The sequence below is a fragment of the Elephas maximus genome, chromosome X (genome assembly GCF_024166365.1).
Source record: "Elephas maximus indicus isolate mEleMax1 chromosome X, mEleMax1 primary haplotype, whole genome shotgun sequence".
Classification (NCBI taxonomy): Eukaryota; Metazoa; Chordata; class Mammalia; order Proboscidea; family Elephantidae; genus Elephas; species Elephas maximus.
This window is the reverse complement of record NC_064846.1, coordinates 140780336-140804230: the sequence shown is the minus strand read 5'-3', so window position 1 is coordinate 140804230 and position 23895 is coordinate 140780336. Positions and strand designations below refer to the sequence as shown.

Here is a 23895-nt window from a genome sequence, read left to right as displayed (position 1 = left end):
GCTGTGATGCCCATGGTCCAAGTCAGTGTGGCCCCTGTTGTGCATTGAATTGTGTCCCCAAAAACTGTGTGTCAACTTGGCTGGGTCACGATTCCCAGTATTGTGTGCTTGTCTACCATTTTTTGTGATCTGATGTGATTATCCCTACCTCTATGATATTAATTAGACAGGATTAGAGGCAGTTACGTTAAGGAGGCGGGATACAATCTATAGGATTAAGTTGTATCTTGAGTCAATCTCTTTTTATATATAAAAGAGAGAATCAAGCAGACATGACAGGGACCTCATCACCACCAAGCACGGAGAGTCAGGAGTGGAGTGCATCCTTTCTATCTGGGGTCCCTGTACTGAGAATCTCCTAGACTAGGGGAAGATTGATGACAAGGACCTTCCCCCAGAGCCAAGAGAGAGCGAAAGCCTTCCCCTGGAGTTTGCACCCTGAATTAAAAAAAAAATAGCCTCTTAAAATGTGAGAAAATAAATTTTTATCTTTGTTCAAGCCACCCACTTGTGGTATTTCTGTTATAGCAGCGCTAGATAACAAAGACAGCCCCTTCGACTTGTATAGCTTCACTGTGTCCAGCACCTAGGATGCATGAAACTTGATAGAAGCTACAAACTGGACACGGGGAACAGCCTTCCCATTTGTACCAAGTCGTCATTTTCCTTCAGGGAAAGCAAGGGAGCAGGCGGATGTAACATATAAACCTTACTTTCCTCCCTGGAGCCCCTTTATGCTACTTTCAATGTTGTCACGTTTCTTCCCTCCTCTTAAACATTATTATCCTTCCAAGGAACTTAGGCCTCAAGAAAACAAACTCCAAGAAGGTTGCTGCTTTTCCTTTATTTATTCGCTGAAGTTGGCAAAAGTATCTTTATAAGGATTGTCAACCTTAATATATATCACAGTTATTAATGATGGAAAGCATTGGGACCCTTGCTAAACACTAAGCTTTGCAAAAACACATTAGTATATTCTTCCCTTGTAATCACACAGTCCCTTAAGGACAATGGGTACAAACTACAGAGAAAATTTATTCATAAAGCTTTTATAACAAAAAAGGGAGCTTCACAATCCTGGCTTACTAGATCACAAAACATACCTTTACCCAAGCATTACTTTTTGTATCTCTGAAACATTTGAACAATATTTTTCTATGAATTACTAGACTGTGGGGAATGGATACTTTCAGATACATTACAGTGATCTCTAGCAGAATTTGGCATCCTTCTTCCATTAATACTAGCTGAACATTTCGTCTTAAAAGAACATTGCTGGTTTTCATTTCTTGAGCTTCTCCAAGATTTTGAATGTTCCCTATGAGTTTGTCTCTTGAAGGTCCCATCTTTGGAATTCTTCTTCTGTCCTTTTTGTAAATTGTCTGGAGAAAACGGTGCAGAACGTAACTGATATGCATTTGGGGTTCCTTTTTGCCGGTTTGGCTTCATTTCTTTGTCCATTTTTTTCTGAAGTTTCATTGCTAATAACCTGTCCTGTTGTTCTTGTTTATGCCTCTCAGAATACAGATGCTCCAATTCCATCAGTTTCTGGGTAAAGCTGATTTCTTTTTCCCCTTTGTCTGAGGAAGCTCTGGGGAATAGTTCCCTTCTTTTTGGAGGAGGCATGGATACATGACTGCTTTGGAGGTAAATTCCTGGTGTTTTTATTTTGAAAATACTGTTAGTTCTGACCAACAGGTTAATTTCTTCATTTTCTCTCTCCATTGTGCTGTTTCCAATTACCTGTGTCATACCAGATATACTGGGCCCACTCTCTGTGTTGCCACAAGGCTTAACTGCAGCTTCTCTAGAGTAAGGAGCTCTGGTTTTAGGTTCCTTGTGATTTACAGCACATAATTCTTTATCACGATTGTTTGGTCTTGTTTTGACTCCTCCTTCAAGGCACTGTTCTGAATGACAGGTGCTTAATTGAGGCATTGGAGTCTCTACTGAAGACGTTGCACCCAGTTCTTCAATGCGAAGGCATATTTGCGGAGAAAGTGCTGGCATATCTTCTTCAATTTCTGTGTTTTGCCCCATACGGTTTCTCAAGTCTATAATGTCGGTTGCCTTGGGCGTGGGGCTTTTTCTGTCTTCTTGTACCACTTCAGATCCTGATGCTGACCCAAACTGATATTTCGGTGACAAACACTTGTGAATAACTCCAGTGTTTCTTTGATAGCTCTTACTTTTCTTTCGTGACTCGATTATGATCGAATCAGCTTTTCTGGAATTCGAGGGAGAAGCCCAGTAACTTCCCTCACAGAGTCTGTAAACATTAACGCTTAGTTTTCCTGCCAGTTGTTCAGCCCTTTTCCGTTGTTCTTCCATCTCTCTTTTCCTTTTTTCTGCTTGTCCTCTTTTTTCCTCTTCTTCCTCCTCTGCCAATAATTTCTTTACATATTCTTCACTGGCTTTGTCGTCTTCTTCCTGTTGAGCTCGACGCTCTGCCTCCATCTTCCTCACCTCCTTTTCATACTCTATTCTTAATTCTCCAGGCATGCTTAATACTCGATCCAGCTGACAGTCATCAACGATTTCCCCTGCGTCTTGTCCACGGGCTCTAAGCTCGCATTCTTTTGGGTAGTATTTCTGAATTGTTTCCCACAGTTCCATATTGACAAGGGAATTTCTTCGGGTATGATAGCGGGCCCACGAAGAGATCCGGCGGCGACAGAACGGACAGCATAAATTGGCCTTTTCAAGAGTCGACTGAAAGCACGGATTACAGACTGTGTGGTTACACGGCAGCGTTACAGGTTCAAATAGGATTTCCAGGCATATCTGGCACTGGCACTGCAACAACGAAGGGACGGCGTCTGCAGGCACGGCCATTTTCATAAGCTAAGAAGGCTATTCCACATCAACACCGGAACGAAAAGCCATCATATTTTCGGCGGAACCACTGAGGAAGTAAACAGTTCTGAACTTGAACAGTGTACTCAGCAGCGTACCCGAATTCAGGAATTAGGAGCATCAAATGTTTGACAGAAAAAAGGCGCTGTGAAAATTAGATCAACAGTAATACGCCGGACAGCGATGCATTAGTCCATTTTGAAGACACATGTGGGGTCGGAAAATCACAGAGGTATTCGCCGTTTCAGCAGGACTGACGGTGGGCTCTGTGTCCCCGGGCGGCAGGAGGGAGGCACCACACTCCCTTCTCGCCTTTCCTAGGTGACGGTGCACCCGCTTCGTTCCGGACAGCCACGCCCGAAGCTGCCAAGGCACCAAGGTACCGAGTCACTGCCACAGGAAGAAGAGTTTCCGCCCGGACTCCGGGCTCCTGCTGGAGCTGGACTTCCCTTTTACCGTTGCTATGGTGGCCATTCGTGAGTCACAGAGTTCCACCTTTCGAACTCTTCGTGCCATTTCCGGGCGCCACTTTTCCTTTCTTTATAAACCTTTCTTTATAAACCTCTCTTGGGGTAAAAAACACCAAGGATTGACTCCTTTCAGTACAGAAGAAATAAAATGTAAAAAGAAAAGGAGGAAACAAAAACTAATATCTCAATAGCTTTAACTAGCAGTGTTCCTATGAATGTCTTTCTTTGAGTGCAGTATGTTTATTGAGTGCATTCTTAGCTTGAATAAAAAAAACTTACAGAATTAAAAAATAATTAAAATGTGCATTTCCAAAAGGACAAATTCCTAAATTATGCATCAAAGAAATAGCAGTACCTCTGCAGGTCTGAATTAAATGAAGTATACAATGTTTCCTAAAAGATGAAATTATGTCAGATGGTATGTTGACCTGGAAGCAAAACAAATACTGTTAATTTGCTATTTCTGGTATTGTAATTTTTTGCCTGTTATCTGACTTTCTCCTGTGTTAGGATACTAACAGAGCAGGCTTTACACACTCATTTCTGTGGTATTGTTTGTGACTGACTCTGACAAGGCCATAGATTCCACCCTTACAGGGGCCAGTTCATTTTTTCTGTCCCCACTGTGATAGACTGCACTGTTCACTGCAATCTGCCATTCTATAAACTGCATCAGTAGTCACAGGAGTGACTGGACCAGATAAGAAGATGAAACAGAGCAGGAAAAGAAAAATCACTCAGGAAAAGAAAAATCACTCAAAGTATCATTTATTTCCAAGCATCGAAAGGCCAAGATTATCATTCCAAGGACAAAGCTCCCTTCTGTCAACTCCAGAGTCACTATGAGTCAGAATCAACTTCACAGAAATGGTTTTTTTTTTTTTTGGTTTTCAGTGTAGAACAAAGGTCCCTAGGCTGCGCAAATGGTTTTTGCTTAACTGCTAACCTAAAGGTTGGTAGTTCGAACCCACCCAGCAGTGCCCCAGAAGAAAGGCCTGACAACCTGCTTCCATTAAGATTACAGCCAAGAAAACCCTATGGAACAGCTCTACTTTGTAACACATAGGGTCGCTGTGAGTCAAAATCGACTCAATAGCAAGTAACAATGACAACAGTGTAGCTCAAGTTGATCCAAGTTAAGTATCTCAATGCTATTCCAGAAAAATCCCTCTAGAAGTAAAATCTCCAATTTTATTTTGAAGTTTCTTCTGCATTTATACCAAAAGTCAGGCACTGAAATTGGCAGAAGTATTCAGACTCTGGAGACAGTGGTTCAGCAATCTACACAGCAGGAAAATCAAGATGGGTGCTGTGAAGCTTTTGGTTCACTAAGAGCAGTGTTGCAATTCCTTTCCCATCTCCACACGAAGAACACAGGCAACATTCCAAGTCCAATCCACTCCCACAGACTGAGTCATGCAAAACATTATTACAAGAGCCCAGGAGAAGTACTCCCTGGGTTATTTTCCCTCTCTAAGCAACACATGGGGCCCTGGTGGCACAGTGGCTAAGAGCTCGGCTGCTAACCAAAAGGTCATCAGTACAAATCCACCAGCCGTTCCTTGGAAACCCTATGGGGCAGTTCTACTCTGTCCTGTAGGGTCTCTACGCGTCAGAACTGACTCAACAGCAACGGGGTTTGTTTTTTTTTTAGTTAAGCAACACAATTATTTTATTAAACAAATCAAGTGATTAAATATACCTGGTTATCATTTTTGGAGCCATGCTAAAGGTTGAAAGGTTGACAAGGGCCACAGTACGGATCTAGAGAGCAACTTGACTAACTGCTTTGAAAAACACATTGGAACTGAATGTCATCCAAAACACTCCTTCTCTGTCTCCTGAAGAATTATACAATTACTACCGAAAGAACCCCAAATTTCTTTTGGGAAACCCTTATGCACTTTGGGCTATTTCTAATCACTAATCACCGCTGTGTGTTTATAACACTCATTCTTTCTCAATTATACGGTCCTATTAATTATTTTTTATAATTAGTACTGATAAAAATGTGCTTTATTCTTCTCCTTAAAACTGACATTTGTTAAACTAAATATTTAAATGCAGTAAAATGTAAGTGTTGTGAATAAAACCAAACAAACGTGTAAAAACAGAGACAAAAAGCCTCGTGTTTAATGCCAGTAGCAGCGTTTGTGTCTTTTCCTTTCAGACAGAATGGCCCCCGTGCTAACCATTTTCCGGATGCTTCGCTGGTTGGCTATAGGCCGATTCAGCAAGCCCGCACTTAGCAGGTTCATTAGTGGCACCTGGAATTTCCTCCATGGAAGCCCGTAACATATTGGACAGGTGGCATACAGTGTTGGTAAAATTATTGGGAGATACAAATGAAATCAATTTTGTGCTAAAATAGATCTTCAAAGAAATATTTTTCTACACAAATTACTGTAAAAAGAAGAAAGCAGACAGCTGCTTGGTTAGATTCTAGAAGATGCATGTTATTTTAATATGAATAAAAGAAACCCCCTTCACAGACAAATAGATGTTAAAGTATAATCAATCATTTAGGTCATTTCATCCAGGATGGAGAGTGGTAGGAAATTAGACCCTAATTTTATTTTCTTGTCAATGGTCAATGTGTAGGGCAAACTATCTTGCGACTCTTAAAATGATGTATCAATGAACAGGTTATGTACCTGCTGCAACATCACAGGGACATATTTTTCAATGGAATGAGGTATGGATGCAAACAAATTATTAGATTCTCTCTCACACGCACACTCGGATTGCATTTTTAAAAGTCTCTGGGTAGTATGTGCAGTTCTAGTACCTACTTAAAGGAAAAGTGAAGTTTCCAATCCAGAGTGTAAGAATAGCAGCCATCGGGGTGAAGCAGGGAAAGGGATAGCCCTGAGGCTGTGTGTTCTTAAATGGGCACAGCTATGTGTGACTTGAGTAGATATACAAAGTCATGTTACCTGTTCTCATTATAAAATGACGTCGGAGATTAGGGGTTTGGGTTTTATGGCAAAGAAAAATGCATCTGTCTAAACTGCAAGTCTACTATGGTTTCTTTCAAAACTTGCCAGCTTTTCTATAGCACAAGTGAACTGATCTCTATTTTACTCCTTTAAAAATCATCAGTGTCATCATATGTCCATGTATGCTGTACTTGTTAAGACTCTCCTGATTGTTTTTTCAAGTTTCTTCAATATTTTAGCATCTTCAGCATAAGGTTCCATCTAAAATGAAGCAATGGTTCATGCCGCTTCTTACAATGCAGTTCACGTAGTTGGAAGGGACTGTCTTGAACTTCATGCCTTTCAATTAGCCTGTGAGATCTGAGGGGTTAAAATTAAATACATTCTTCTCTATGCTTTACTCCTCAAAAAATACATTAAAATAGAAAAATTATTATTTTCTCTCCCATAAATGCTTCTCCATCTCTGTTTCTATGAAGTACAAGGTTACAATTCTCTCAATTAAACAAGCTCAAAAGTTCAAACTCATCTTTGATTTTTCCAATCAGTCATGCACTGGGATCATCTCTGGGGACATAAAGTAGAGGGTTCTTTCACTCAAAGAAGACCACACTTTGGTAGGCAGTCATCAAGGTGCCCCCCAAAAATCCTCTCCTCCTCCTATCTACCTTTTTATACTATCCTCTCACACTGAATTAGGGCTGACCTGTGTAACCAAAGGAGCCCTGGTGGTCCAGTGGTTAAGAGCTCAGCTGCTAAAGCAAAAGGTCAGCAGTTCGAATTCACAGCTACCCCTTGGGAACCCTATGGGGCAGTTCTACTGTGTCCTGTAGGGTCGTTATGAGTCGGAAGCGACTCAATGGCAACGAATTTTTGTGTATGTGTGTTTGACCAGTAGGATACTGTAGAAGTAAGGCTGTGAGACTTCTGAAGCTGGGTTACAAAAGATATTGCAGCCTTCACCTTGGACTCTGATTACTCCCTCTGGGAAAGCTAGCCTCCGTGTTGTGAGAACATTGGAACAGCCCTATCGAGAGGCCTACGTGGCGAGAAACTGAAGCCTTCTAAACAACAGCCAGCATCAGCTTGCCAACTATGTGAGTGGCTTGGAAGTGGATCATCGAATCCCAGTCAAGTCTTCAGATAACTGCAACCCTGGACAACATCTGCCCATAACCTCATGAGATACTCTGAGTCAGAACTGCCCAGCCAAATCACTCCCTCATTCCTGATCCTCAAGAAATGTGTGAGATAAGCGCATATTAACTGTTAAGTCTCTAAGTTTTGGGGTAATTTGTTACACACCTCCCTTACCAACATCTAATCAACTGCCAAATCTTGGAACTTCTACCTTTACGTCTCACATCATCCCCTCTTTTCCAATACCATCCTTAGAATCCTGATTTAGAACCTCATATGAGTCAGATTCGACTCGACAGCAATGGGTTAACCTCTCATTACACTTGTTCCCCAAGTGGTAATACTGGCGCTAGCCTTCCATGTCTCCACAACGCTGCCAAGTTAATGTGCTAAAACTACAATGCTGACTATTTAACTCCGCTCATCAAAAGCTTTAAATAGTTCCCCACTCTTTTACAAAATGGATTCCCAGCTCTTTATCCTGACATGTAAAGGCCTTATATTGTATACCATTTCTTCCACGGTACTGCTAGGTGGGTTCAAACCGCCAACCTTTAGGTTATTAATCAATAATGGAGCACAAACTGCTCGAACTACCCAGGGACCTGGTTCACTTTAGATTTCATTTATTCCAAATAAAAAAAAAATCCTTATTTTTTTCGGCCAAACCTGTCCAATCTGGATGATTTGAGAATAAAAGGATCAATTCTCTGAGAGAATTGTTGCCATTCTTTGAAAATATTAAAACATAACAGTAATTTATTCCCAAGTAATGACTTTTTTTTAACCACATGAAATTTTATTATTGCTTTTTTTCATGTTTCATAACACCCTGACATTTGGCATCTTCAAACCAAAAATAGCAACTTTTCAAGTTCCACATCACAAAAAAAGAAAAAAGTGTTCTCATCACAAGTATTTATCTATTTCGTGTGAAGTGTTGTCCTGAGTCTCAGTATTCAGTGAGGTAAAACCTTGAACATAGATTCCTGGCTAGTTCCACTATAATGTAGTCATTTCTTTTTACTCCAAGACCTTCAGGTACTCCACTGCCTGTTTGAAACTCTAGTCACAAGTATCTGCGGATGATTACCAGCGAATCTCTCTATCCCAAGGCTGAGACGGAACCTCTGGCAATCATTGCCCTAGCCCTTCTTGGGTAGAGTCTCTGAAGTTTGACCACATATGAGTCCTTGCCTCATAACAGCAAATCTTTCCTCAACTCTGGTAAAAGCTTTCAACTTTTTTATAGTGTGACTAAGCCACTATAAGGAGGGAAAGTCATTACTTCACTTCTATGGAATCAGTGAACAAGGGAGAAACCTTTGTATCTGTACTACAAAGGAATTATTCAGATTTTTTTTGAATCAAGGAAAAAGCACTCTCAACACTTTGGGAGAAATATATTTCAGTTTCATAGAACTCGATATGTAGAAAGAGGGACTTAACCCATAGACATTCCCTACCCCAGTTTTGTTCTGATTCAGAGGCCATTTTAAAAGGGAATATTCATGCTACTGGGGCTTCTTTGTCATAGGGCACTATTTCATAAATTACGGTTGACTGTTTCCTGAAATTAGTATATCAACACTGTGACTATAATTTTGGTTGGAGAAATCCATTTCATGTACTTTTCTCAAATAATACCCCAAAGGGTAGTTACATCTACTCCTCACTTATCAACTCTCTTGTTATCCAAAATTTTGCATTAACAACAGTAGTAAAAAGTCTACTATCCAACTATTTTGCACATTAATGACATACATCTGGCAGTAACAAATGGTGAGTTGAGAGGTGAGAGTTTTGCTGGCTGTGATGGTTAAGGTTATGTGTCAGCTTGGCTGGGCCATGATTCTCAGGGGTTTGGCCGTTATGTAATGGCATAATTCGGCAGTTACGTAATGATGTTGTCATCCTCTATTTTGTGATCTGATGTGGTCATCCTCTATTTTTACATAACACAAATTTTCACATAACAACCTTTAGGTCTTTGGAACCTAAACACGTCGATAAGTGAGGAGTGGGCATACTTCAAATTTCATGAAAATAACAGAGAGAGGTTCAAGTAGAAGATTAACAAATTAAGGCAGGTACACTGAAAACTACAAAACATTGTTGAAAGCAATTTGAAAAGACCTGAATAAATGAAAAAGCATCTAGTGTTCATGGATTAGAAGACAATATTGTTAAGATGTCAATACTCCCCAAAGTGATCTATAGAGTCCATGCAATCCTTATCACATTTCCAATGGTCTTTTTTGCAGAAATGGAAAACCTGATCCTCAGATTCATAAGGAACTGCAAGGAGCCCAGAATATCCAAAACAGTATTGAACAAGGAAAACATAGTTGGAGGACTCACATTTGCTGTTTTCAAAACTTACTACAAAGCTACCGTAATCAAAGTAGTGTGATACTGGCATAAGGATAGACATAGAGATCAATGGAAGATAACTGAGAGTCCAGAAATGAACCCATACATCTATGGTCAATTAATTTTCAAAAAAAGACTGTCAAGACCATTCAATGGAAAACAAAACAAAAGACCATTCAATAGAAAAAGAATAGTTTCTTCAACAAATGGTGCTGGGACAATTGAATATCCACTTGCAAAAGAAGGAAGTTGGCCCCTCACCTCACAGCATATGACAAAATTAACTCAAAATGGATCAAATACCTAAAACTAAAACTAAAAACTTTTAGAGAAAATATTCATGACCTTGGATTTGGCAATGGCTTCTCAGATATGACACCAAAAGCACAAGAAACAGAAAAAAATAGATAAACTAGACTTCATCAAAATTAAGATCTTGTACATCAAAAGACACTATCAAGAAAGTGAAAAGATAGCGTGTAAAATGGAAGACAACATTTATAAGTCACAAAAAAATTTATAAATATAAAATTCATAAATATATAAAATTTATAAGTCATATAGCTGATAAATTATCTAGAACATATAAAGAACTCTTATAATTTAACAACAAAAAGATGAGCAACCCAATTAAAAATGGGCAAAGGACTTGCAAAGGCATTTCTCCAAAGAAAATATAAAAATATCCAACAATCAATAGGGAAATATGCTCAATCTCATTAGTCATTAGTGAAATGCAAATCAAAGCCACAAGGAAATGCTACTTCATACCCATAAGATGGCTATAATAATAATTTTAAAAAGGAAAATAAAAAGTATTGGTGAGGATTTAGAAATTAGAACACTCATACATTGCTGGTAGGAATATGTAAAATGGTATAGCTGCTGTGAATAACAGGTTGATGGGTCCTCAAAAAGTTAAATCTAGAACTAACATAAAAAAACAAAAACAAAACCCATTGCTGTCGAGTCAATTCTGACTCATAGCGACCCCATAGGACAAAGGAGAACTACCCCTTATGGCTTCCAAGGAGCAGCTGGTGGATCTGAACTGCCAGCTTTTTGGTTAGCAGTCAAATGCTTAACCACTGCACCACCAAGGCTCCAGAACTACCATACCTGTTGCCATGGAGTCAATTTCAACTCATAGCGACCCATCAATTTCACTTTTATGTATATATTCCAAGGAATTGCAAGTAAGGACTCAAACAAATATTTGTACACCAATGTTCATTGCAACACTATACACAATAGCTGAACGATGGAAACCACCCAAATGTCCATCAAAAGATGAAAGGACAAACAAAATGTGGTATATACTAGGCTATTAAAAAAATTACTTAGCCATAAAGAGAAATGAAGTCCTGATGCATGCTACAACATGGATAAACCTTGAAAACGTTACGCTGAGTGAAATTAGTCAGTTACGAAGACAAATATTTTATGATTCCACTTATATAAAATATGTAGTATAGGCAAATATATACAGACCTAAGCTTATTATTGCTTACAGAAGGTGGGCAGGAGGGAGCGGGAAGAGACCTCATTGCTTAGCGGACACTGAGCTTTTGTTAAATATGATGGAAGAGTCTAGCAATGGATAATGGTGATGCTTGCATAACATGATGAACACAATTAAAGTCACTGAATTGCACATGCGAAGAATGTTGACATGACAAATGTTTTCTTACATATATATATATATACACACACACACATGTATTTCCCACAATTCAAAAAAATTACTATGGTCCACCAATTCTGGCATTGTTATGAAAGTCAAAATAATACAGAATGCAATGCCCTCTTTGAAATAAACACAAAGATTTCCTTTGAGTGGAAAGGGAATTATTTAAAAAATTTATCCAGTAGGAAAATAGATTAAAGCATTGTATATAGTTTTGTTTCTATTTACTTCACTTGGAATATGAGATGAGTCAGACCATGAGTGTTTACTGAAAGTATAAAGAAATAGACAAAAACATTGGCTCTGCAGTTTCTTCCAGAAGTCAATATATCTCTCATTTTTCCACAACTAAAATAATCATCTCAGGCTCTATTTTTTTTTTTAAGGTGCACAGGGTGCCAGAACTGAAGAGAAGATTTCAAAGGGTGGCTCAAGAAGACAAAGTATTATAATGACACGTGCAAAGAGCTGGAGATGGAAAACCAAAAGGGAAGAACACGCTCGGTGTTTCTCAAGCTGTAAGAACTGAAGAAAAAATTCAAGCCTCAAGTTGCAATAGTGAAGGATTCTATGGGGAAAATATTAAACGATGCAGGAAGCATCAAAAGAACATGGAAGGAATACACAGTCATTATATCAAAAAGAATTAGTCGATCTTCAACCATTTCAAGAGGTAGCATATGATCAGGAACCAATGGTACTGAAGGAAGAAGTCCAAGCTGCTCTGAAGGCATTGGTGAAAAACAAGGCTTCAGGAATTGATGGAATATCAATTGAGATGTTTCAACAAACAGATGCAGCACTGGAGGTGCTCACTCGTCTATGTCAAGAAATATGGAAGACAGCTTCCTGGCCAACTGACTGGAAGAGATCCATATTTATGCCTATTCCCAAGAAAGGTGATCCAACCGAATGCGGAAATTATAGAACAATATCATAAATATCACACACAAGCAAAATTTTGCTGAAGATCCTTCAAAAACGGCTGCAGCAGTATATCAACAGGGAACTGCCAGAAATTCAGTCCAGTTTCAGAAGAGGACGTGGAACCAGGGATATCATTGCTGATGTCAGATGCATCCTGGCTGAAAGCAGAGAATACCAGAAGGATGTTTCCTTGTGTTTTCTTGACTATGCAAAGGCATTGGACTGTGTGGATAATAACAAATTATGGATAACATTGCGAAGAATGGGAATTCCAGGAAACTTAATTGTGCTCATGAGGAACCTTTCCATAGATCAAGAGGCAGTTGTTCGGACAGAACAAGGGGATACTGAGTGGTTTAAAGTCAGGAAAGGTGTGCATAAGCGTTGTATTCTTTCACCATACCTATTCAAACTGTATGCTGAACAAATAATCCGAGAAGCTGGACTATATGAAGAAGAACGGGGCATCAGGATTCAAGGAAGACTCATTAACAAACTGCGTTATGCAGATGACACAGCCTTGCTTGCTGAAAGTGAAGAGGACTTGAAGCACTTGCTAATGAAGATCAAAGACCACAGCCTTCAGTATGGATTGCACCTCAACATAAAGAAAACAAAAATCCTCACAACTGGACCAACGAGCAATATCATGATAAATGGAGAAAAGACTGAAGTTGTCAAGGATTTCATTTTACTGGGATCCACAATCAACAGCCATGGAAGCAGCAGTCAAGAAACCAAAAGACACATTGCATTGGGTAAATCTGCTGCAAAGGACCTCTTCAAAGTGTTGAAGAGCAAAGATGTCACCTTGAAGACTAAGGTGTGCCTGACCCAAGCCATGGTATTTTCAATCACATCATATGCATGTGAAAGCTGGACAATGAATAAGGAAGACCAAAGAAGAATTGACGCCTTTGAATTGTGGTGTTGGCAAAGCATATTGAATATACCATGGACTGCCAAAAGAACAAACAAATCTGTCTTGGAAGAAGTGCAACCAGAATGCTCCTTAGAATCAAGGTTGGCGAGACTGGGTCTTACATACTTTGGACATGTTGTCAGGAGGGATCAGTCCCTGGAGAAGGACATCATGCTTGGCAGAGTACAGGGTCAACAGAAAAGAGGAAGACCCTCAACAGGGTGGATTGACACAGTGTCTGCAACAATGAGCTCAAGCATAGCAACGACTGTAAGGATGGCTCAGGACCAGGTAGTGTTTCGTTCTGTTGTGCATAGGGTCGCTATGAGTCGGAACCGACTCGACGGCACCTAACAACAACAACAAGGTGCCAGTTATGTATTACTTTGCCCATGTTGCTTACAAAACCTAAAGTCCCCCCTTTTCCCTTTTTCAACTCTCATTTACAGGAGTTTATAAGAAAAACACACCATCATTTTACGTCTAGACCAGAACTACTACTACGTAATCATAGTATTCATCATCATGAAATTACCAACTATATTACACTGTAATAATAGCTTAACAATTAGCTTTTTTTTGGTATAAACATTACAAACATTTCGTTAAATTCCCAAAGAATGGGAAAGCAGATATAGGGGCTGCTGCTGTTTTATAATCACATGCTATTACTCTGCTGCCAGTAGCTATGGGACGCATTTGCAATGCGGTCAGTAGGATTCAGATGATTTATTACATTATAGTGATTATTGCCAGTAGAATATTTGAATGCCACAGTCTTATTTAAAAACATAGGACTTCTGACTTGAATGTGTGATCACAAATGAATGTGAAATCTCCTCCATTATCGCATTCTGAGCACCAGAATGGAGATAACCATGTACCTGGGTAAATCTACTTTTGGTCTGGTCTATGGACACAGAGATGAGCAGAACCCAGAACAATTACTTAAATGAAATTAAATGGTCAATGCAAACAACTCTTTTGACCTCTATTTTCATGGAAATTTTTGTTTCATATAAATAAAAGGTATGCTTCATGAAAGATAATTATAGGAGATATTTTAATTATCTGAAATGGGTATAGATTTCCTTTTAAGGTTTACTACAACAAATAGTAGCTAATATTTGTTAAAGACTTACTCTGTATGTTAAGCATATTATACTTACTGTATCATCAAACTAAATGTAGCATTACCTCCCTTTTCAGATAGGTTAAGTGACTTGCTCAAGATTAGACAGGAAGCAAATAGCAAGTAGGATATTAACCGTCTAAATGAAGACACACAATGCCCTAACAACACCAAGAATCCCTAAAACAAATGAATGAGTAGATCAACTCAATGAAGTGTTTAACTTTCTAATTGACATCAAGTAAATTTTCTAATTTTAAACATATAAATACACTCCTTCATGGTTTTTCCTGCATGGATTTGTTCCAGGTCTCTAGACACTCTTTGCATATTATTTGATCTCATGAACATAAATACATAACTCATCATACTGGCTTGGACCAGAGTCCATCCAGCAAAGGGTTCTATCTCTGACAGAAGTTCCAAAGGACATTTTGTGAAAGAATATGGTCGTACTCCACGTCACTTACCTTAAAATACTATGCCAAGTTGCAAAAATTCTAAACTTTCCTCAGTTATCTGGAAATCAACCACTTAAAAAGAAAATTACCTTGAAGTATAAGCAAACCCAATGCAGTATAACATTAATTAATCATATCCCCACAGTACCTATGGGTTTACAGAGCACCAAAGGAACTTTATATCTGGTAGTTACCAAAACACTTTAATGACTGAAAATGAACAGATTAGACAATTCAATAATTAAAATAGATTGTAATAATTGATGTCCTTCTACATGTTCTGTTGTTTTGCATCATCAATGAGACCATGTTCTTCTTTGAGAAAATAAATCCAAATTGCCAGCATAAATATAGCAGCAGACATACATTTGTAAATGTTATTATTTTTTCCAGATTGTTATGGACTGTATTGCATCCCCCCAAATTATGTGTTGTAAATTCTAACCTCTACACCTGTGACTATAATCTCATTTGGGAATCAGTTGTCTTTGTTATATTAATGAGACAGATTAGTGTAGGGTGTATCTGGAGTCAATCTCTTTTGAGGTATAAAAGAGCTTAAACAAGCAAGTGAAAGAAGCAGAGATGGGGAAGAGAAATCCCAAGCCACAAGAAGACTGCCCAGGAGCAGAAGCTCCAGAGACAAGGACCTTCCCCCAGAGCCAATAGAAAGAGAAAGCCTTCCCCTCTCGCAGGTGTCCTGAATTGAGACTTCTAGCCTCCTAAACTGTGAGAAAATAAATTTCTGTTTGTTAAAGCCACCCACTTGTGATATTTCTGTTGTAACAGCACTAGATAACTAAGACACAGATCCTTTAGCGTTTTAGCACACATTTGTTAATGGAATTGGTATAATGCCAATCAAATTGTTGCAATCCTCCAAAATAATAAGGAGGCCAAATATCTGTGGCTCTGGCTAGTCTATCTTTCAAATTACTAGATTGCATTAACTGTTTTGTTTCATCTAATTGCTATGAGTCAGAATTGAAAGGTCAGCAGTTCAAATCCACCAGCCACTCCACAGGAGAAAGATGTGGCAGTCTGCTTCTATAAAGATTACAGCCTTGAAAACCCTATAGGGCAGTTCTACTCTGACATACATGGAGCTGCCATGGGTCGGAGTCGACTTCATGGCAACTGCATGGCATGGCACGACTCATTATAAATAGAAAATAACAATCCCCACCATAGAGAGAACTAAAGTTACTTTTCTGTGCTGCACAGAGTTTTCTTGTCAAAATTCTAGAATAGGCACTCTCATAATTAGATTCTAATAGGTGCATTAGTTGTAATCTTTCTTCCCTGGGGCTATTTAAATACAAATGACTGACCTCTAATTTGAGCTCCTCTCTTGCTCTGAACCCAGACTGGGCCCTTCTGGCTATTCAAAGGCAGTCCACCTAAAACTAAACCCATTGCCTTCAAGTCAACTCTGACTCATATCGACCCTAGAGGACAGAGTAGAACTGCCCCATAGAGTTTCTAAGGAGTGCCTGGTGGATTTGAACTACCGACCTTTTGGTTAGCAGCTGTAGCACTTAGCCACTACACCACCACACCCAGTTTCCAAAGGGCAGGTTTTCCTGTGGGCTCCTACACAACCAGTGCTGTCTTCAGCAGTGCCGAACTTCCTGTACACCAGCTTCTCTTTTGTTAATTCAAGTAAATCTGTTTTTTTTTAAACCAATATCTCATCCGTTTTCCTATGAGCTTATTGATCTTTTCTTGACAAAGAAGATATACTGCAAAGGATAAGATCGAAATAGAGCAAAACCGATTTGAGCACTACAATCTGCGAGCAGACTTGTTAAATATAAGCAGTTACAGAAATGTAACATTTAGCCACTATTAATAATCTGAGACAGGAGCTTCCTTGACACCAGAGCAAAGAAGAGGCCTTCTGGAAGGAGTCCAGCGACCGAATTTCAAGAGGCTAAACTGGCTGATCACACAAGATTTCAGTTTTGGTATCTTTTTTTTTTTCTCTCTTGCCTCCTCCTTTATGACCTCTCTCTCCTCATCTACACGGGCACATGAACTGTCTAAATATCCATCACAGTGGCCTATGTGCTCAGTATTTTTATTGGTGTGCTTGAAAATGTCTCTAAAGTTAAAGCTTACAGAAGAATGATTCAAGCTGGAAATACTGGTGTGCTCTCTAAGCCTGCCATCAGTTGTAAATGCTGTCATATCTTAAGTGTGTTATGTACGTGAATAGTAGAGATACTTAATGTTTTGTCTTTATTATGTGACACTTATTAAAATCTTGGGAGACTCCTTTTTAAGATGTCAAAATGCCCTTATGTAAATGTTGACTATAGCTAAAAATATGTTCTACATTATTTAGGGAGACAAAACAGAAGGGAACGAGATTGTGTTCAACATCTTAGTTTGGTGAGTAGAGTCTGGGGTCTTAAAAGTTTGCAAGAAGCCATCTAAGATACAGCTATAGGTCTCTACTTGTGTAGAATAAAAGAGAATGAAGGAAACCAAAGACTCAAAGAAGAAACTTGTCTACAGGAATAACTGCCTATATGAACCACAGCCTCATCTAGCCTGAGACCAGAAGAACTAGATGGTACCTAGCTGCCACTACTGACCAGTTCTGGACAGAAAAGGAGAAAAATGTAGAACAAAACTTAAATTCCTAAAAAAGGCCAGACTTTATCGGACCGATAGAGACTAGAAGAACCCCCAAGATTATTGCCCTAAATTACCCTTTGAACCTGGAACTGAAGCCACTCCAAACAATAGATTGGCTTATAAAATAAACAATAAAAAACCCACTGCCATCGAGTTGATTCCGACTCATAGCGACCCTATAAGACAGAGTAGAACTGCCCCATAGAGTTTCTAAGGAGCGCCTGGCGGATTCAAACTGCTGACCTCTTGGTTAGCAGCCATAGCACTTAACCACTATGCCACCAGGGTTTCACCCATGAATACTGTGCTCCCTTAAATAATCAACTGTATGAGACCAAAGGTCCACATTTACTCTAAAACGAAGATGAGAGGCACAGAAGCTAGATTAATAGAAACAGAACAAAAAGAATGAAAATATTGACACATTGTGAAAATTATAACTAATGCATTGGAATGAGTTGCATAAAAATTGTTAAATGGGAACCTAATTTGCTATGTACACTTTCACCTAAAAGACAATAAAATATTAAGCAGAGGGAGAGAGCGAGAAGGGAATGGCATTTGGATTCCTTTTTAAGAAAGGAACATAAAATAAGGCCATTGACTCTAAAGGAAAATAAGTGATACTACCTAACTACTGATGGAGATGCTAATTTAATTCTAAAATTGTAGTTCATCTACCTTTTTGGTAAACATTCACTGAGGAGGAGAGAAAGAAACTTTCTATGACATGTATAATATGGCAGACAACCTACCACTCACATTGTTTTATCTACTCCTCTCAATTAGGATGACTAACTGTCCTGGCTTGCCCTGGATTGAAAAGTTAATCAGGAAGTGAGACTTTCAGTGCTAAAACCAGGAAAGTCCCAGGAAAACTGGGGCAATTGGTCAACCTACTCCCAATATGGTGCTGTATCGTGCATTAATATACAATTTGGGGAGTTTAGAGACATTAGATAGTCTGGTAATATAGTCGGGTTTCATAGTCAGAATTTTATGGTCCTAATTTCCCACTTTTGCACACTTAATATGTTTAAAACATTGTTGATGATGACTTCGGAGTTTCAAAGAAATAAGTAACAAGGAATTTACTTTCCAGAACGCCAAGTACTACAAAAACCCACTTAACACAAGTTGAATGAGGGTATAATCACTTTCCTATGATGTAATGGGAATAGCTTCAGAGAGAACAAACTATTTAGGCCTAATTTAAATAAATGGTGTTATAAGGAACCCTTCAAAAATTCTGAATGAATCCTAAAACCCATTGGCAATTCTATGTTGTAGAAATAAACGAAAACCAACCAAAAGAACACAGAGGCTATTTATTCAGAGCTTTCTGTAGCAAAGGAATCAGCCATCATCACTTGCATTTGTCAGAGAGTCAGAAGCAGGCAAGAGAGTGGGAAAGATTTATAATAAAAAAAAAATGACGGTTTCAGGTATTCTCTGATTAGAAGTTGTTAGCACAAGGAAGCTGGAGGTGGGCTAACTAGAAGTGGAACATCTTATGTGATTGGTTTGGGAGCATCTTTAGCTTTCTCTGGTTAGCTCTGAATTGGAAGCCAGGGCAAAAAATAGAGAAGCTGGCAGTAGTTCAGCAAGTTCTGACCATTCTTGGTATATTGTTATTCACAGTGTGTCTTCCTGGGCTGGTTGCTGCAGAGTTTGTGGGTCTGGGCATTGTCTGTTTTTCTTCTCCTGAAACAAGTTCTTAATTCTAAGAAAAGTAAGGCAAATCACAGAGCTCTTTCCTGTCCTGTTGTTTCACACATAAGACAATAGGTAATTATATCTGGATTCACCATTGGCCCATTATTTCTGCACCAAGAAGAGTAATACAATAAATACCCTTCTTCTCACCTCCACCTCTTTGTGTGTGTTGTGTGTGTGCGTTTTGTTGTTGTTGTTAGGTGCCATCGAGTTGGTTCCAATGCATAGCGACCCTATATACAACAGAACGAAACACTGCCCGATCCTGAACCATCCTTACGATCTTTTCTATGCTTCAGCCCATTGTTGTAGCCACTGTGTCAATCCATCTCATTGAGGATCTTCCTCTTTTTTGCTGACGCTGTACTTTACCAAGCATGATGTCCTTCTCCAGGGACTGATCCCTGCTGATAGCATGTCTGAAGTATGTGAGACATAGTCTCGCCATCCTTGCTTCCAAGGAGCATTCTGGCTGTACTTCTTCCAAGACAGATTTGTTCCTTCTTCTGGCAGTCCATGGTATATTCAGTATTATTTGCCAACACCATAATTCAAAGGCATCAATTCTTCTTCGGTCTTCCTTATTAACTGCCCAGATTTTGCGTGCATATGAAGCGATTGAAAATACAATGTTTTGAGTCAGGCACACCTTAGTCCTCAAAGTGACATCTTTGGTTGGGAACACTTTAAAGAAGTCTTTTGCAGCAAGTATATTGTATAATTTACTGGATTTTCAACTTGGTGGTGTCAAAGAGCTTGATTGTGTGTAGGGTGTTCAGTGAGTATGAAACCCTAACTAGAGGCTCTTGAGAAGCACCCAAAAATAAGACAGAGTTGTTATGCAAGGTCTGTTAGCTACTTTTTCTTCATAACTAACTGCTGATATGCTCTAGGCAACATATTGTTAGTAACATTTTTCAGGAAGAAGGCTACAGCTTGAGAACCAGCTCTAACCAGTCACCCATGCTTGCACATAACCTGACCTCAGAACCTCCTTCCTCCAGAGGGGAGCACATTTACCACCCCACCGTTGTACCCGGAGACCATTCTGGAGTGAGAGGTCCATTCCCCAGTACATTCAGCCCAAGATGACTCGGCAACTGGACTCCCAAACTTGGACAGGGGAGGGGAATTCCAAGAATGGGCAGGCTAAAGGGTGACTGAGGCATAAACCCAGAACCAGTCTCCCCATAAAAGATCCCCAAATTCCCAGACTGGGGAGCTCGAGGTCTTCTGGTCACTAGACCCCACATTGATCCTTATCTGCACAGATAACAAACTTGCCACTTTCTGTATTCCTTGCAACTGGTGGGACGCCTTATTTCAATCAGCTAATAGGACAGGACAAGAACCTGAGAAGTGCTCGGTTACAATAGCGTGGACTATGTCTTATCAATAGTCCCTTATCCCATGTGCCCAGTACAGTTTTTAGGTATAATACATTTACAATAATGTTTGTTGAAATGGCATCCTTATGGAAATAGGATAAACTTGCTCAGCCCTCAGTTGCATTGTTGTTTGTTGCTATTTATTGAGGAATTGATTCTGACTCATAACTTATCCTTAAAAAAACATGAGTTAGTATATTAAACTCTATTGTCCCTCTTGTAACAGTATAAAAACATATTAAGCCATTTAATAGCATATATTTCTCATTAAAATATATTAATGGGGATTTTATTTCAAAATGATAATTTGTTGTTGTTGTTAGTTGCCTTCGAATCTGCTCCAACTCATAGTGACCTTATGTATAACAAAACAAAATGTTGCCTTGTCCTGCACCATCTTTATGATCATTGATATGTTTGAGTCCTATGTTTTGGCTATTATGTGTTTCCCTATATATACACACACACACACACACACACACACACATATATATATATATATGTTCTAGGTAACATATTATATATATATAAAATCTCATTTCATTTTTCACAGCAATTCTCTAAAATAGGCATTATTTTCACAGTAACTTCAAAAAATGTGGACGTGAGAGTAAGAGATATTCATTAACTTGCTGAGTACCCAGATTTCTACTTGAGCAGTCATCAGGACCTTCACTTCTTAACCAAAATTCTAAGCCAACTGAGGATGCACTTCCTTACTATTCACATAGCTAGTCCCAGATACGTTTTAACAATTTGGTCAAATCATACAACTAGCAAGTGGCAGAAATTAACTTAGATTTTGACGTGACATCAGGAAAATTACAGCTAAAAAAAGACTTAGCAAAAGAATTAACAGCTGTGAGAATGGGCCTCCCATCATCAACTAGAAAACTGAACAAAAACATATTATACAATTATTTTCAGACATTGGTCAACAGGCAGTGCAGGATTGTGGTTCATGAAAAAAAAGAAATGCCACTCTAGGATTGCTCCAGTTTACTGCCTGGAGGCGAATTCCAGGCCACAGCACAGGAAGTATGAAACCAAACAGATCCATGAGTGATCTCACTGATTTGAGAAGACAAAATCGGAGGCTGAGGCAATTAGAATTTGAAGGATGGAATACTGAAGAGGAGGGACCCGCACAGAGATAGGGCTACACATGGCCAGGGAAGAAACTCCTGGCAAAAGTTATCTAAAAATTTCTGGAGTTCACACAAAGATGAAAATAATTTGTGTTTCCACCAGTGAAAGGGGAGACCATAAAATAAACAGACATCCGATAGTGTCTTCAGGATACCACCTTTTTAGTGGAATTTAATTAACCTTAAAAATAAAGACTCTCTATTATGAAAACATTCTGCATCCCACTTTGAAATGTGGCGTCTGGGGTCTTAAATGCTAACAAGCGGCCATCTAAGATGAATCAATTGGTCTCAACCCACCTGGAGCAAAGGAGAATGAATAACACCAAGGTCACACGACAACTAAGAGCCCAAGAGACAGAAAGGGCCACATGAACCAGAGACCTACATCATCCTGAGACCAGAAGAACTAGTTGGTGCCCGGCCACAACCGATGACTGCCCTGACAGGGAGCACAGCAGAGGACCCCTGAGGGAGCAGGAGATCAGTGGGATGCAGACCCCAAATTCTCATAAAAAGACCGTACTTAATGGTTTGACTGAGACTAGAGGAATCCCGGCAGTCATGGTCCCCAAACCTTCTGTTGGCACAGGGCAGGAACCACCCCCGAATACAACTCATCGGACATGAAAGGGACTGGACAGTGGGTAGGAGATAGATGCTGATGAAGAGTGAGCTAACTATATTAGGTGGACACTTGAGACTGTGTTGGCATCTCCTGTCTGGAGGGGGGATGGGAGGATAGAGAGAGTTGGAAGCTGGCAAAATTGTCACGAAAGGAGAGACTGGAAGGGCTGACTCATTAGGGGGAGAGCAAGTGGGAGTACGGAGTAAGATGTATATAAACTTATATGTGACAGCCTGACTTGATTTGTAAACGTTCACTTGAAGCTCAATAAAAGTTAATAAATAAATAAAGACTCTTCTGGACCTGCCCTAAAAAAGTTCCAGTTAAGCCTTTAAAGGATTATACGGACTATAAGTAATTTAACTGTGTGGGAGATATAAAACAGACACAATTGGAAGTACTGGAGATCAAAACACACATCTGAATATGTGGATATATATTTATATCTAGATACACACACATACCCATTGCCACCGAGCTGATTATGACTCACAGCGACCCTATAGCACAAAGTAGAACTGCCTCATAGGGTTTCCAAGGAGTGGCTGGTGGATTGGAACTGCCAAACTTTTGGTTAGCTGTGGAGCTCTCAACCACTGCATCACCAGGGCTCCATATCTAGATAGGTAGATAAATATAGACATATGAACAAAAAAGCCTGTTTTTCATTTTAATCTTTTCAAAAGGTAATTCAATGTTTAAGCAATAATAATAAAGTATATTACAGGCTTTAAAACACATGGAAAAACTAAAATGTATAAAAACAGTAAGAAAGAGGGTGGGAATGGGGAAGGTTCTCATATTATGCATGGAATAGTATAGTATTATGTGAAAGTAGCCCGTGATAACATAAGAATATATATTATGAACCCTAGAAATACACCACAAATAAAGCAAGTGTAGCCTACAATGTAATAATAATAAAAAAAAAAAAACCCAAACGCATTGCCTTTGAGTCGATTCTGACTCATAGCGACTCTACAGGACAGAGTAGAACTGCCCCATAGCGTTTCCAAGGAGCTTCTGGTGGATTTAACTGCTGACCTTTTGGTTAGCAACCATAGCACTTAACCACTATGCCACCAGGGTTTCCCTATAATCTAATAAAAAAAAAATTTTTTTTTTCTAATAGTAGAGATAAAATAGAATTTCCGAAAAATAATTTAAAAATATCAAGACAGTATAGTCTGTCCATGAAATACTAACTTTAAATATAAAGACATAGTCTATAGGTAAATAGAAATACTATGTAAATACTAAACAAAAGAACCATGAAATGCTAATTAAAAGAAAGCAGGAGTGGCTATGTTATTAAGAAAGTAGTCTTCAGAGGAATATTGTATGAGTGTCAAATTATCAAGAGGGCATAATAATTATTAATGTGGATACATATAGCTACAGAGCTTCAAAAATACGAAGCAAAATATGAAAGAACTAAAAATAGAAATAGGTAATTGCACAATTA

At 39.0% G+C, this 23895-nt stretch overlaps 1 protein-coding gene across 1 annotated transcript; it reads right to left on the bottom strand.

Annotated features, from left to right (window-relative positions):
* Positions 1-1155: 1155 nt before the first annotated feature.
* LOC126069384 (E3 ubiquitin-protein ligase RNF168-like) lies at positions 1156-2835 on the bottom strand. Its single transcript, XM_049872712.1, has one exon. It carries the CDS (start codon positions 2833-2835, stop codon positions 1156-1158), a length of 1680 nt encoding a protein of 559 aa, XP_049728669.1.
* Between the last annotated feature and the right edge of the window lie 21060 nt (positions 2836-23895).